General features: G+C 47.1%; 1 protein-coding gene across 1 annotated transcript in view; it reads left to right on the top strand.

Moving 5' to 3' along the window:
* Positions 1 to 13,632, top strand: part of Heatr4 (HEAT repeat containing 4) — a 35,622-nt gene that overhangs the window by 6,118 nt on the left and 15,872 nt on the right. The window contains exons 2-9 of the mRNA XM_036205496.1: positions 387 to 1,324; positions 2,601 to 2,791; positions 3,697 to 3,837; positions 5,179 to 5,382; positions 7,303 to 7,446; positions 10,690 to 10,851; positions 12,480 to 12,640; positions 13,237 to 13,341. Of these exons, the coding sequence (XP_036061389.1) occupies positions 435 to 1,324; positions 2,601 to 2,791; positions 3,697 to 3,837; positions 5,179 to 5,382; positions 7,303 to 7,446; positions 10,690 to 10,851; positions 12,480 to 12,640; positions 13,237 to 13,341 (1,998 nt within the window). The 5' untranslated portion in view covers positions 387 to 434. The remainder of the gene's footprint in view (positions 1 to 386; positions 1,325 to 2,600; positions 2,792 to 3,696; positions 3,838 to 5,178; positions 5,383 to 7,302; positions 7,447 to 10,689; positions 10,852 to 12,479; positions 12,641 to 13,236; positions 13,342 to 13,632) is intronic.

The raw sequence follows: 13,632 nt of genomic DNA, 5'->3' as shown, positions 1-13,632 counted from the left end.
AACGCCTGAGCTCATTCGGCTACCCTACCCATGCCTCCTAGTAGCTGGGGCAACATCAGGTGTGCACTGCTGTACCCAGCTCCTTACAACTTACAAGCTGTTTAAACAGAGAAATGGAAGTGTCTGAATTAAAAAAAAAAAAAAAAAAAAAAAGGAAATGTGAGGTATTGTTGAAAAGCCATGATCATTCATAACGCCCAGAGGCCTGAGCTTTGTAGACAAACGTGAGAATTTGAAGCAAGAGTCTGATTAAGAATTATGTAGAATGTTGTACTCTTTTTCTTATTGTTCTCTAAATTCCCGGGACGTCCTTACTCTGCTGTGGGCTTCCAATTCCTCCTAGTGTGTTCTCACCCTCTCTCTCTCTCTCTCTGGGGTGCCTGCAGGCCCTGCTTGTGAACCAGCAGTGCGGACAGGCGGACTGGAAAAGAAACATGACCAGGCCCCGACAGAAAAAGGCTCCCTCCACTCGGTGCCCTGAGTCACAACTCCCTCGGCTGAGATGGGGCATGATCTTCCTCTACGCAACATCCCCGGACCAGGTGGGGTGTACCTCCGTCTGCAGAGTGCCACCTCTCCTCCGTTTCAGCCCACGGTCCGGTGAGCGTCTCAAGCACCAGTATTTGAAAAAGGCGGCTGCCAACCTCTCCTTCTCTCAGGACGTGAGCTGGCAGCGGGGCCTGCCCAGCATGCCTTTCTATCAGTACAGTTTTAAGCACATCTACGACACGGATGACCTGGTCCCGCCTCTGCAAGCCAGGACGATCCACACGGAGAAACCCGGCTACGCCAGGGCTCTGCATACCTCAGCCCTCTCGGCAAAAGACACCACCCGTCGGGCGGAGACCCAAAGCCCCGCGGCGGCGGCGCGGGCTAAAACGAAGCTGAAAAAGAGAAAGCCCGGAGGCGTGGGCCAGAACCCACCTCCCCCACGCCCACGCCGTTCCCGCTTGAAGCCAGACATACTGGACCTGTCCCCCTCCCCAGATGAGAGTCTGGAGGAAAGGGAAACCTGGCTCCCACCTGGTGAGAAGGAGGCCCGAGGCTGGGAAGCCATCGTGCTGGAGAAGCTGGACAAGCGGACGGCGCGCTGGATCCAGAGCAAGCGCCCCCTGAGGCCCGGGCAGTCGCCCAATAAATGGCAGAGCTTCCTGCGCCAGCAGTACGACTGGAGCCACATTCGGGATGAGCTCACTTCCGAGAGCGACCTGGATCTCCTCAGAAAGCTGGAGGCAGAAGAAAGAGCGGAATTTGAGGGTGAAAATGTCGCCCCGCCCCACCAAGAAATAAAGAAGCCCGAGCTGCTGCTTCCCGCTTTCTACAGGTAGGCTGGTCTCCAGCGGGCCTAGCGCAGTCCATGGCTCCCCTTCAGGATCCCCATAGGACCCTTCTTTGGTGTCATGGTGTTTCCCCTGGCGCTGACAACCACAGCCATCCCTTGCCCGTGCTGGGCAAGAACGCTACCCCTGGCTACACCCCAGCCCACACTCTGTACTTCAGAATACACTTTCCCGTCAGCCTCTTGTTCACCATCACCACCGGCTTTCTGAGATCTCCTCCAAGTGAGGTTTCTAAGCCCCTACGCTGCCGACATCCTGAGTTGGACGCTATTCTACCATAAGCGGCTGCCCTGTGCTGTATAGGATGTTAGCAGCATCTCTGGTCCAGTAGAAACCAGGAACACGTCTCTGTTGTTACCAAGGATGTCTCGGTTGTTACTTACCACCAAGGATGTCCCAGATACTGCCAGATATCTCTGAAGGACAAGACCACACCCCGTCCAGAGCCACTGTCTTAACGGGTTCTGTTCTTAGCTTCCAGTAACTGAGCTCTCAGGCCGATGGTCCACTTGAAATGTGTCCAGGTTGACAGTGAGAAGGGCAGAGGGCTCGTGACACTGGGTTTGGTCTGCCTCACTTTGAATAAGACTCACTGACACCACACACAACCAGACTCAGGGCCAAGAACCAAGCAATCCGAGAGAAGATGAGCCAACATTTGTCAGATTGCTTCTTTTTCATTCCAGCTAGAGTGAAGATAGCTGTTATAATCTCCCTGACATCCAAAAGCAAACAAAAATAAGTGGAAGTATAGTCAGTCAGTCACTGGACAAAAACGTGATTTTTTTGTTGATGCTGATATTTCAGATAGTTTATGGAGTGATGGGAATATAGTATAAAAGAACAGATATACCCACCTCGTGAACAGACAGTAAACTCCCACAGATTCATCGAGGTAACAGAGAAGGCACATGCCTGTGACCCCAACACTCGGGAGGCAGAGAAACAGGAAGGTCACAAGTTTGAGGCCAGCCTGGGTACATTCTAAATTCTAGTCTAGCCTGAGCCACATAGCAGGGCCCTTTCTCAATTTCCCCACCGTACACATAAGAAAGAAAAGGAAAGGGGAAATGGAAAGGGCTGAGCAGGGACACAGAGGTTCCGCTTTCAAATGGCACCAGAGAGAATGCCGGTCATCAGGCCGTTACTCAGATGTTCCTATGCACAGGAGTTTAAGGGGGCTACAGTGAGTCGTGGACCTCACGGAAAGGGGGGTCACCTTCCACACTCCCCACTTTTCCCTCTCTCAACACTGCTAAGGTTGCCTGGACACTCCCCGGAAGTACAGACAGTTGAAATCCTGCCTGGCAACAACATGACGGCGGAGGAGATCCAAGAAGAGAGAAGCAACTTCCGGTCTCCAACTCCGAACCCCTTCCGGCAGGTGAACCCCAAAGCCGGAGAGTTCGCTTACTCTACAGACAACACCTTCGAGCAGGAGATTTACTTTGGTAATGGTGCTGGGCTCCAGGGTGGGAGTATGGGCCACGGAAGTGAGGGCATCCTGGGACAGGAATAGTGGGCGGAGCTGAGGGTCCCTGGGTGCATCTCCCAGGGCTAGTGCAGGATTTGTGGCAGGGCAGCAAGCATTTCTTTTGTCTGCCTCTATCTCTCCATCTTACTAAGGAAGATGGGCTTGTAACTTGAGCTAGAGCTGACTTTAGGAGCACCCTGTTCTTCTCTGTCCACCCTTTCCTCGATTTTAGACGTCCCCTGCTCCCCATTGACCTGCGATGTTTGAAAAAAACAAACAAACAGGCTTTGGAATCAGGCAGATTTGTTTAAACACAGGCTTGATTCCTTCTTAGTAACCTTCAGCAAATTACGTAGTTCCCTCGAGCCTAAACCTGATACTTGGAAAGCGATGTTAACAACGTCCTTTCTGTGCCGCAGACAAGGGAGCCTCCGCAGAGCTGCCCAGTGCTTAGCACACGGGTCTCCATGACGGCCTGTTACTGCCCTTCCTTCCACCTGGCTAGCCTTCTAATGCCCGGCCTTGCAGAACATGATCTGGTCGTACATGTCCCACGCCGTCTCTTCATCACCACTTCCATCTTGCTCCTAAACCGCTACTGGCTGGGTCTTCTTAACGACCTTCACAGACCGATTTAAAGGGATCCATAGCTGGAGGGGCTAATGAAATGCCCCTCTTTAATGTCTAGCATTGTTCAGAAATTAGTTTCTGCTTTACCAATGGAAAACACTATCTTTGGCTCTCCTAGGTCTTTGTAAGGCTTCCCTACACGAGACTACTGGCTGTGGCATTTCTAAGCAACCACCACCCTTTAACAGTGTCCCAAGGGGTTAGATTAGGGGAAAAGGAGGGACTGGTCACTCACTGCATCTCTCCTCATAGACGGAGTGAAGATTGTTCACCAGATTGGTGGGAAGAAAGACCAAATCGTCCTGGAAAACCTCAATCGGTACGACAAGCACCTCTCTAAGATCTTCCCTGAAACCCCAGAAAAGTGGAGTTTACAGCCTGTTCCTGAAGCACGTAAGGAAACATGATCAGAAAACTAGCCACGAGGGCGTATGGAAGTGAGGGCTCCACCGGCACTGAGGGCGCGCCCTTCCCAACAACCAAAAATAATCGCATAACGTTGTAAACTACCGACTGCAAGATGGCGGAACTTGCATGGAGTTGGAATCTGCTCTTACTGAGGTGTAAATACATGGTTTAGGGTAATTACCAGTAAGACAGGTGTACTCTCAGGGCTTCCACAGGAAAGCCCCTCAGACTCCTCACCCACCTCTGTGTCCCTGGGCTGGCTCCACACTCCATACTCAACTCATCCTTGCCTCAGGCCTGAGCAGCTTTGATTTTTTTTTTTTTTTCTTCATTTTTCTTGGTATGTCTCTGTGTGTGGTGGTGTGTGTACGTGCATGTGTCCATACCCAAGAGTAGGCATATGTATGGAAGCCTGAAGCTAAAGTTAGGAGTCTTCCTCCTCAATTCCTATCCACCTTATCCATTGAGCCAGGGGCTCTCAGTTGACCCCAGATATCACCGATACAGTTAGTCTGGCTAGCCTGGTTGTTTTTGGAGATCTCCTGTCTCAGATTTTCAAGTACTGGAATCCAGGCAGGCTGCCATAGCTGCCTACCTTGTAGTTGGGTGCTGGAGATTCAAACCCTGCTCCTCATATTTGCATAACAAGGGCTTTACCCACTGAGCCATTTCCCCAGCTCTTCTGTTTTGTTTTTTTTTTTTTTTTTTTTTAAGAATAACATTCTTCATCTTGTAAGACAAAGGTGACCAAGAAATGAACTTCTAAAACAAAATGTGCCCACCTTCTAAGAGACTGTCTCTCTAGTTCCTATGATTCTTTGTACTTCCACTATTCAGGTGGGCTCTGGGGCCAAGCATGTAGCTAGGTGTACTAGTCACTGTTCTATGAAGAGACACCATGACCAAGGCTACTCTTATGAAAGAAAGCTTATAACTGGGGGCTTGTGTACAGTTTCAGAGGCTTAGTCCATTACCATCATGGCAGGGAGCCTGGCCACATGCATGGTGCTAGTGCAGTAGCTAATGGTTACATCCTGGTCTGCAGGCTGAAAAGGAATGGACTGGTGTGGGCTTTTGAAACCTCAAAGCCCACACCCAGTGACAGACTTCCAACAAGGCCACACCTACTCTAACAAGGTCACACCTCCTGATCCTTCTAACCCTTTCAGACGGTGCCACTCCCTGGGGACTAAGCATTCAAATACATGTGCCTATGGGAGACCTTCTTCTTCAAACCCCCACACTGTGTAGGGCACTTGCAAGCATGTCCAAGTCACCCGTTCCATAGTCAGGCAGTCAGGTGAGACCTGCCTCTTCACTGCACAGCTTGTAAGCTCAAGAAAGGAGCCCAGCGTTGGATTGCTTTGCCCACCCCGGTCAAGAGCCTTCTGCTGCAGGTGGGTGAGAAGGACGAGTCTGCCAAGACGAGGAGAGTGAAGAAGCCAGTCCAACCCCTGAAGGAGGATGTGACTTGGGAGTTGACAGTGCTGCGGAAGATGCTGCAGGAGTGGAAGTCTGCCTGGGCACTCAGTAAGTGAAGGAAGGGCCTGAAACAGCAGATATTTGTGAGCATGTGTTCCCCAGTCTTGAAAAGTCCCCTGCCTTGTAAAATGTAAAAGGCTGGTTGCCTCATTAAGGGGTCTGGATAAGAACCTTTCAATTGCCAGGCACACGTGGCGGTGGTGGCACATGACTTTAATCCCATCACTTAGGAGGCAGAGGCAGGCTGATCTCTGTGAGTTCAAGGCCAGCCTGGGCTACAGAGCGAGTTCCAGGACAGGCTGCAAAGCTACACAGAGAAACTGTCTTGAAAAACAAGCAAGCAAACAAACAAACAAACAAAAGCCTTTCAATCAGCAGGTGTTAAGTGAGCATTATTTACATCTGCACTGGACTCCTTATGCATGGGCAGGTGTGTGTGGGAACTTCAGTAATGCACGGGAACTCACTGTCTTAAGTGAGCATTATTTCCATCTGCACTGGACTCCTTATGCATGGGCAGGTGTGTGTGGGAACTTCAGTAATGCACGGGAACTCACTGTGTTGCAGGCTTTCTGATCAGAGGAACAGGACACCGGGCTTTTGCAGGAAGCAGTTCATTGTGTGCTAACACTGTCTGTGGGATTTTCCTCAAATGCAGAGCTACAGACATTCTGGAACAGAGCTTTCTAGACATTCTTTGGGCTTGTTTGTCTCCCATATAGAGTGACTTACCTTCTGAATGGATGGCTACTTTAGATAACTCCACAGTGAAAACTATTTAAAAAAAAAAAAAAAAAGCTGAGGTGGAAAGGGAGGGAAGGATGGGGAACAGCTGACTGCAAGAGAGATGTAATGGAGCTGTACTAACACTCAAGAGCACTGACCAAGCCCACATGGCTGTTTCCTAGTTTTCTTCTCTTTGGCTCTTGGGAGCCCCTACCACACCACACTGAGAAAACTTCACAGGCAGAGACCCTGCCTTACCCATGTTTGGATAAATGATTCATGACAGGAAAGACAAAAGATAGTGCCCCAGCAAAAGATATGCAGCCATCAAAAGACACTACCATTGAGGAGAACTCGGCTGTGCAAATGAGATTCTCACGAATCTACCTTCCTTCAGAGAACTTTAAGTAGAAGGCTTAATGCCTCCATCAGCTGAGAACCTCATTCCTTGCTCTGTTTTTGTTGTTTTGGTTTTGCTATGGGAGACTTACTATGTTGCCTAGACTGGTCTTGAACTCATCATGGATTCATGTAATGGTCTTAGAGACCGCCAGCCCCCAAATAACAATATACAGACTTTTATTAATTACGAAAGCATGGCCTTTAGCCTAGGCTTGTTCCCAACTCGCTCTTATAACTTAAATGAACCTGCTGTTATTACTCTACATTCTGCCACATGGCTCTTTACCTCTCCTCCATTCCATGTCTGACTCCCTCCATGACCCACTGGTGAAATTCCCTCTCTTCTTCCCAGAGTTCCCCTTTCTCCCTGGAAGTCCCAGCTATTCTCTCCTGCCTAGCTATTGGCCATTCAGCTCTTTACTAAACCAATCAGAAGGCACCTTAAGCAGAGACACATCTTTACAGTGCACAAAAAAATTATACCACAACAGATTCATGATCCTCCTGTTTCAGCCTAAGTAACTGTGTGCCACCATAACCAGCCAACCACTATATTTTATTCAACATTTATTTTCCACAGAAAGTTATTTAAGCAAAAGCAATAGCATATGAGATTGGGGAAAACTACCTGAGAAATGTATGACTCATCACAGAAATAATTTGTCAAAGAAGCCTTTCTCTGAATTCTTTATTATAAGCTAATGTGTCCCTTGCATTGTCCTAAGGAAGGAGACTTCTTGTCTGCCCATTTATTGCACAATATCTAAGCCTGCCCATTTATTGCATAATTTCTAGCCCTAAGTAGGTGGTTCTCTCTCCATTTTTCTCCCTACGACATAGTTATTGAATGGCATCATGAGACAGTGGAAAACCTATTGCGGGGCATAGTCAACATGTATGATGACATAAGGATCCAGGCCATCGTCACATGTGCTACTGCGGCTTTGGAAAGGCCTCGAATTGCCACCAACAAGGAGGACTCAGGTGAGAGCTAGGACTCGGCTATTTGGAAACATCTGAACTGAGAGAGGCCTTAGAGATTACTTGAGCTCATTTCCAGATGTAGAAATCAAGGCCTAGAGTCTGCCTGGACAGCCAAACTCATCTCAAGAGATGAGACTGAAGCCCTGGATTCCAGTTCAGTCCACATTTTCACACCTTGAAATCTCTTTTATAATAGAAAAATCCTAAAAGCTGGGGGCTGGTGAGATTGCTCAGTGGTTATGGCCACTGACTGTTCTTCCCAAGGACCCAGGTTCTGTTCCCAGTGCCCACATGGCAGCTCATAACCATCTGCACTCCTGTTCTAGGGGCTCTGATCTCCTCTTCTGGCCTCTACTGGTACCAGGCACACATATGCTACATTCAGACATTCAGACAAAATACTCATACAGAGAAAATAAAAATCTTGAAGTATAAGGACTGAAGGTGTAACTCAGTGGTGAAGTGTTGGCCTGGAATGAACAAAGTCCTAGGTTTGAGCCTCAGCAAAGATAGGTGGGAAGGGAAAGGGTGGAAAAAATTACGTAAGTGAATTTGACAGCTTATCTCTTAAAAATGAGCTAGGAATTTCCCATTTTTACAGATGGTTTGTAATCTGTTAAGGAAAACAATGTCAACATAATTTCTCCTTACTAGCAGTAACAGGTAAGAAAACTTCCCCTCCACTAGAGTCAAACTATAACCCCCCAATAATGAAATGTTAGATGCAAACGCCTGCCCACTCCTCTGTACTGCATGTGCCTTCTTAGAATCATTTACCTGAAACCTGTGCTAACTTGCTCCTTCTCTGAGCTGGAGGCATCCCAGGCTCACTCCATCCTCATACTTCTAGCTGGGTAGTAACTGCCTGCTTACACTTCTGCTATTCCTGCAGATAAGGTCAGGGACTGGCCTGATCTCTTCCAACTTGTCGGGTTTTTAAAGGTTCATCCACTTCTCTCCTATTTATTGACTTCTAGACATGGGCATTCCCCCAGGTGTTGCTATCTGGTGGTGCTGTGACATAAGCCTTTATGCATGAACTAGCCCTCTGCCAACTGAGCTGGAGCCCCAGCCTCCTCCAGGTTCTCCATGTTCGGTGCTCCCTCTGCTGGAACTCTGTGCCCTCACCTGATGGACTGCCAGCAGACAACACTTCCTCTGAGAAGCCTGCTCTCAGGCCTTCAGCTGCACTCGGTGCCCTGCCAGATGCTTCTACGCACACTTTTGTTATTGCTATTTTGTCTTATTTCTTTGAGCAACAGATATTATTATAATCTCATACCAAATCTGCATAGTCAGTAGCACTTGACGGATATGTTCTGAGAGATGTGTCACACAGTTTCATCATTGTGCAGACATAACGGGAAATACTTAAATGAAAACAGCTCCAGTGTTACAAGAAGACACATCTTATAGGACCACTGTGGTGTATGTGATCCATCACTGACTGAAACATCATTGTATGGCACATGACTGTCCATACAAGGACACCTTTGTCCTCTGAATTGTAATCCCTTTCACAGGTCCTACACATCTAGATTTCGATCTTCTTACCCAGAGAAAATAGCCTTATTATTTTTTAAACACTCAATAGACTTCTATTTGCTCACAATGCAAACAGTTCCATCTATATCCCTTATTTGAAATGCTTAGGACCAGAAAAGCTTGGATTATTTCCAGATTTTGGAATATTTGAATATACATGAATTGTCTTGGACACGAGACAAGTCAAAACATGAGTTACTTGCATTTCTTATTGCTTTATATATGCGGCCTAAAGGTAATTTCATACACCACTTACACTGTGCCCACACTGTGACTGAACCTGCCACCTGAGGATAGGTGTGGATACCCCACTTGTGGTGCCACGTCTGTATTGTGGAGTATTCGGAGTACTTCAGATTTTGGATTTGGAGATGAAGAGTCTTAACTAACATGTTCTGAACAGATGGTATATGGGCCTACAACCTAAGTGAGAAGAACAAGAAAAACAACAACTAAACAAGATGGACTGAGTGTGGAAGTATATGCTTGCACTTGGGAAGTACAGGCAGAAAGATCTGGAGTTCTAGGTTAGCCTGGGCTATAAGAGACCCTCAAAAACAAAACAAACTCAAAGTACAAAATCTGAGTCATGGCTCTGGAGTTTCTTGGGATGATATCTGCAGGCAGAGGTAACAACTTTTTTCTCCTTCTGCTTAAGAATGTAAACTCAGTGCCCATCTTCTCTCCTAGGTTTCTGTTTTGTTTTCATTGATAGTGCTGGAGACCGAGTCCAGCACCTTGTGCCTTCAAAGCAAGTGCTCTACAACTGAGTTAAAATGTTTTCCTATGTTTATAGGCAAAAAGTCTTGCGACAATAAGCCCCAGGTGATAAATCACATCAGAGCTGGAAAAAACTATAAATGAAAGATAAGATACCTGACTACTTTGGGACTCCCCAGATGCCCTACTGCACACATGCCCTCAATGCCCCTTAGAATGGTACTGGTGAAGCTGCTAGAGATACCATACTCATGGAATGTAAATTCATCCAGAGTGAATGCTACAGAATGTTTCAGGAACCCCAGACAGAGCTTGGAGAGAAGCTTAGTGGTTAAGGGCACTGGTTGTTTTTCCATAGGACCTGGGTTTGATTTCCAGCACTCACATGGCAGCTCACAACTACCTATAGCTCCAGTCCCAGAGAATCCAAAGCCCTTTCTGGCCTCTGCAGACACTGCATACATGTGGTATGCAGACAAAACACCTAAGATAAAAATAAAAGGTTAAGAAAGACATTTGAACAAACTAAAAAAAGAACCCCAGATAGAATGCCTGACATCACCCCCCTGACAAGCTTGTGATTGTCCTATGCTACTGAAGCACAGTGCTTATAGCAAGTATCAGTGTTTGTAGTCAAGTCTAAAAGACCCACTGGATTCTGCAGTGATACCTACTTGTCCACAACTCAACCAGAGTTGAAATACTGAATTAGACAATAAGTAAATGGGCTGGGTTTGTTACTAGGATGAATGGTGGAGGTTACTATTAACTAGCCAGATGTAGCTTTGACTTAAGTACTAGAGACCAGATGATAAGGGATTGGAACCTGGTACATCAGCACCTGAATCCTTTGGACATAAAATCCTGCCCATCATAGAGTACCAACTGAACTGTGATTTAGTAAGCCATAGATGCAGGGTGGACCTTGGTGAGGATGCTGAGAGAAAAGCAAAGGACTGGTACCCTCTTCTATTGCAGGACCAATTATTCCGGACTTGCCAGAGGTCCTCCTGCCTGCTCTAGAGGCTGTTCTGTCTGACAAGAATCCCAATGTGAGGATGGCAGCAGCAGTATGTCAGTATGCCATACAGTCCCACAACCCCGCTGCCCGGGACATCATGCAGACCGCCCTTGTGAAGGGTGGGTACTGGGACCTGGGATGTGGAATAGATGCTACCTCACCATCAGCTTCCCCAGTCTTTTCCTTTTCTAATCACCCTGGGATGTCTGCTGCCTCTGGGTTTGAGTTTCTGTTAAGCACATGGGGACATTAGTTCTTTTAAGTAGCCTTATAAAACAGGTGCCATGAACTAGTTCCTGGACTAAGCCTTCACAGATACATTCTATAAGCCATGTCGTCCTAAAATGGATGAAGCTGGAGATATTATAATAATAAGCTACATACTAAAAGACAATTACCCAGTTTCCTCCATGTGGAAATAGAGAAGAGTGATTACTACAGGTTAGGGGTGGGGAGCAGAAAGTAGGTAAAGGCAGGGGGGTTTGATCAATGCAATGCTGCATGCATGCACTGAAACAGCACCCCATTATAAGACAGTTAGCCGGGCGGTGGTGGCGCACGCCTGTAATCCCAGCACTCGGGAGGCAGAGCCAGGCAGATCCCTGTAAGTTCGAGGCCAGCCTGGTCTACAGAGCTAGTCCAGGAAAGGCTCCAAAGCCACAGAGAAACCCTGTCTCGGAAAGAAAAAAAAATACAGTTAATACATGCTGCCAATAATTTTAGCACTAGACTTGTAGCTCAATGGTAGTATGATTGCCCAGCACATTAAGACCCAGAATCCCACCCCACCCCTCACCCCACCCCCCCCCCCCTGCCAAAAAAAGCAGAGGCAGGCGGCTCTCTGTGAGTTGGAGGCCAGCCTGGACTAGAGTTCCAGGAAAGGCGCAAAGCTACACTGAGAAACCCTGTCTCAAAAAACAAACAACAAAAAGACGCAGAATTTGATCCCCAGAACCAATAAGTAAATACAACAATGGCCTCTTACATAACATTTTATTATTGAAAAAATAACAATAGCTGAGTACATTTTGAAAGTTTGGTTTTATTTTAAAAATCACCTGTGAACACGTCATGCTTCCAGTTTCTGCACAATAACACCTAGGCATTATCATGTTGGTGTTAGCAAAGCCGTCAGGTGAGATGAGCACCTTGCCTTAGCACGGGAAAACTGGCTGACTAGTCCGGCCTTCTGTGTATGAGCAAACCACTGTTTAATTAATCTGTTTTAGGAAGGGACTTCCTCCCAGATCCCTCTGGACTTCCCAGTCTCCATGGAAAGAAAGTTTCATTCTTAGCTATATCAGAAGTGTTTGTTACCCAAGAAGAGCTTGCAATGTTTCAGTCAAGCCTCGGGGCACACACCTTTAATTCTAGCACTTGAAAGGTCGAGGTGGGGGGTCAGAAGTCAAGGTCAGGACTGGGGCTATAGCTTGGTGGTATAGGGCTTTGCCCCATATGCCCTGGATTCTATCCCTAGTACTGCCATCCCCCAAAAAGTTCACGGTCATCTCTGCTACATGAAGGGTTTAAGGCTAGCCTGGACTAAATGAAATCCTGTCTTCAAAAAATGTTTTCCAGGTTTTTTGTTTTTATTTAAAATCTTAACATATGGTTGAAGTATGGAAGTGGAATTGCAGACTTGATGGGAGACTGGAGCGATATGTCAGGCAGGCAACAGTCGTAGGTGCCAACTCAAACGTGGTTCTCTCTAGGAAAAAAACTCAGTTTTTTCAACCCACTGGGACAGGTAACAGTGTGGACAGCTGGGCTGCAGCTCAGTGCTTGGCTATGGAAGGCATTGCCACCTACCCAGTGATCAAGAGGATCCTCTACCAGCTCTTTAACAAGAAGAATGAGGCCACTGAGGAACAGGCCTGTAACCTCCTGAGCCATCTCAGTGGAAAGACGGTATGTGTCCACTTCAGAGAGTGAGAAGGAAATAAGGTTTGGGGGAGGAAGTGTCTAGAGTTAGTGCACAGAATGAATCAAGAATGCAGGTGACTGAGAATGCTGAGCATAGGCCAAGTACACCAAGTCTGTGTAAAACTGAATATGGAGAAGTATCCAGGGGAATGTGAGAAGCTAGCTGAGGAGTTTCTAACAGCATACAGGTTGAGTCATGATGTACAGGCTCTGCTTCTCAAAGAAGCTATCACTAAGACCACCACAACTCTGTTTCTTTTGGATAGAAACTTGAGACTCCACACAGACTGAGGCAGATACAAACCACCCCAGGAACTGGAAACTGTCAGAAGAAAGGCCCTCACTTTCTGCTCAGATTATTAGACCTGCGTTTTCTTTTATGGTTTATAACTCAAGTCAGATTTCTTAGGTAGAAAAGTGCCCTGTCTCTTAGAAACTCACCCTGTCCCTTAATAGGAACAAGTATTTTGTGATCTTGGGGCATTTACTATGCTGCATGCCATGTTAGAACAGAATTCCTTCGAGATTCTGGTGTATCTAAGAGTGAGCAAGACTATCCATGCAAGTCTTCCTCTCTGCAGACCCTGATCCACACAATGCTGGCTGTGGAGCTGAACAGCAGGCAATGGAAGGACCGCATTGTGGCCTGCCGTGCTTTCTCTCGGATCAGTGGAAACATCTGCATTGTAAGTCTCCGTCTTTGAGTTCAGAAAGCCTGGCACGCTAGCCTGGAGTCTTCCTGCTTTTTGCTTCTCTCTAGTATCTCATTGCTGCCTCTTATTCATAACGTGGAGTATCTCTAAGTAGCATGTACTTCTCCCACTCTGAGCCAGTGCTTCTTGGTGGGGTAGCAACCCACCAACTGTGATACAGCCACTGCCAAATATACATACAACCTGACAGAGAGCTTCTGAACATGATAGAGATTTCAGCGCCAGTAGACACTATAAAAGTATCAGTCAATGATGCAGTCCTCC

This window comes from Onychomys torridus, chromosome 14 (genome assembly GCF_903995425.1).
Source record: "Onychomys torridus chromosome 14, mOncTor1.1, whole genome shotgun sequence".
Lineage (NCBI taxonomy): Eukaryota > Metazoa > Chordata > Mammalia > Rodentia > Cricetidae > Onychomys > Onychomys torridus.
The sequence above is the reverse complement of the archived record's forward strand: the minus strand, read 5'-3'. Positions and strand labels throughout refer to the sequence as shown.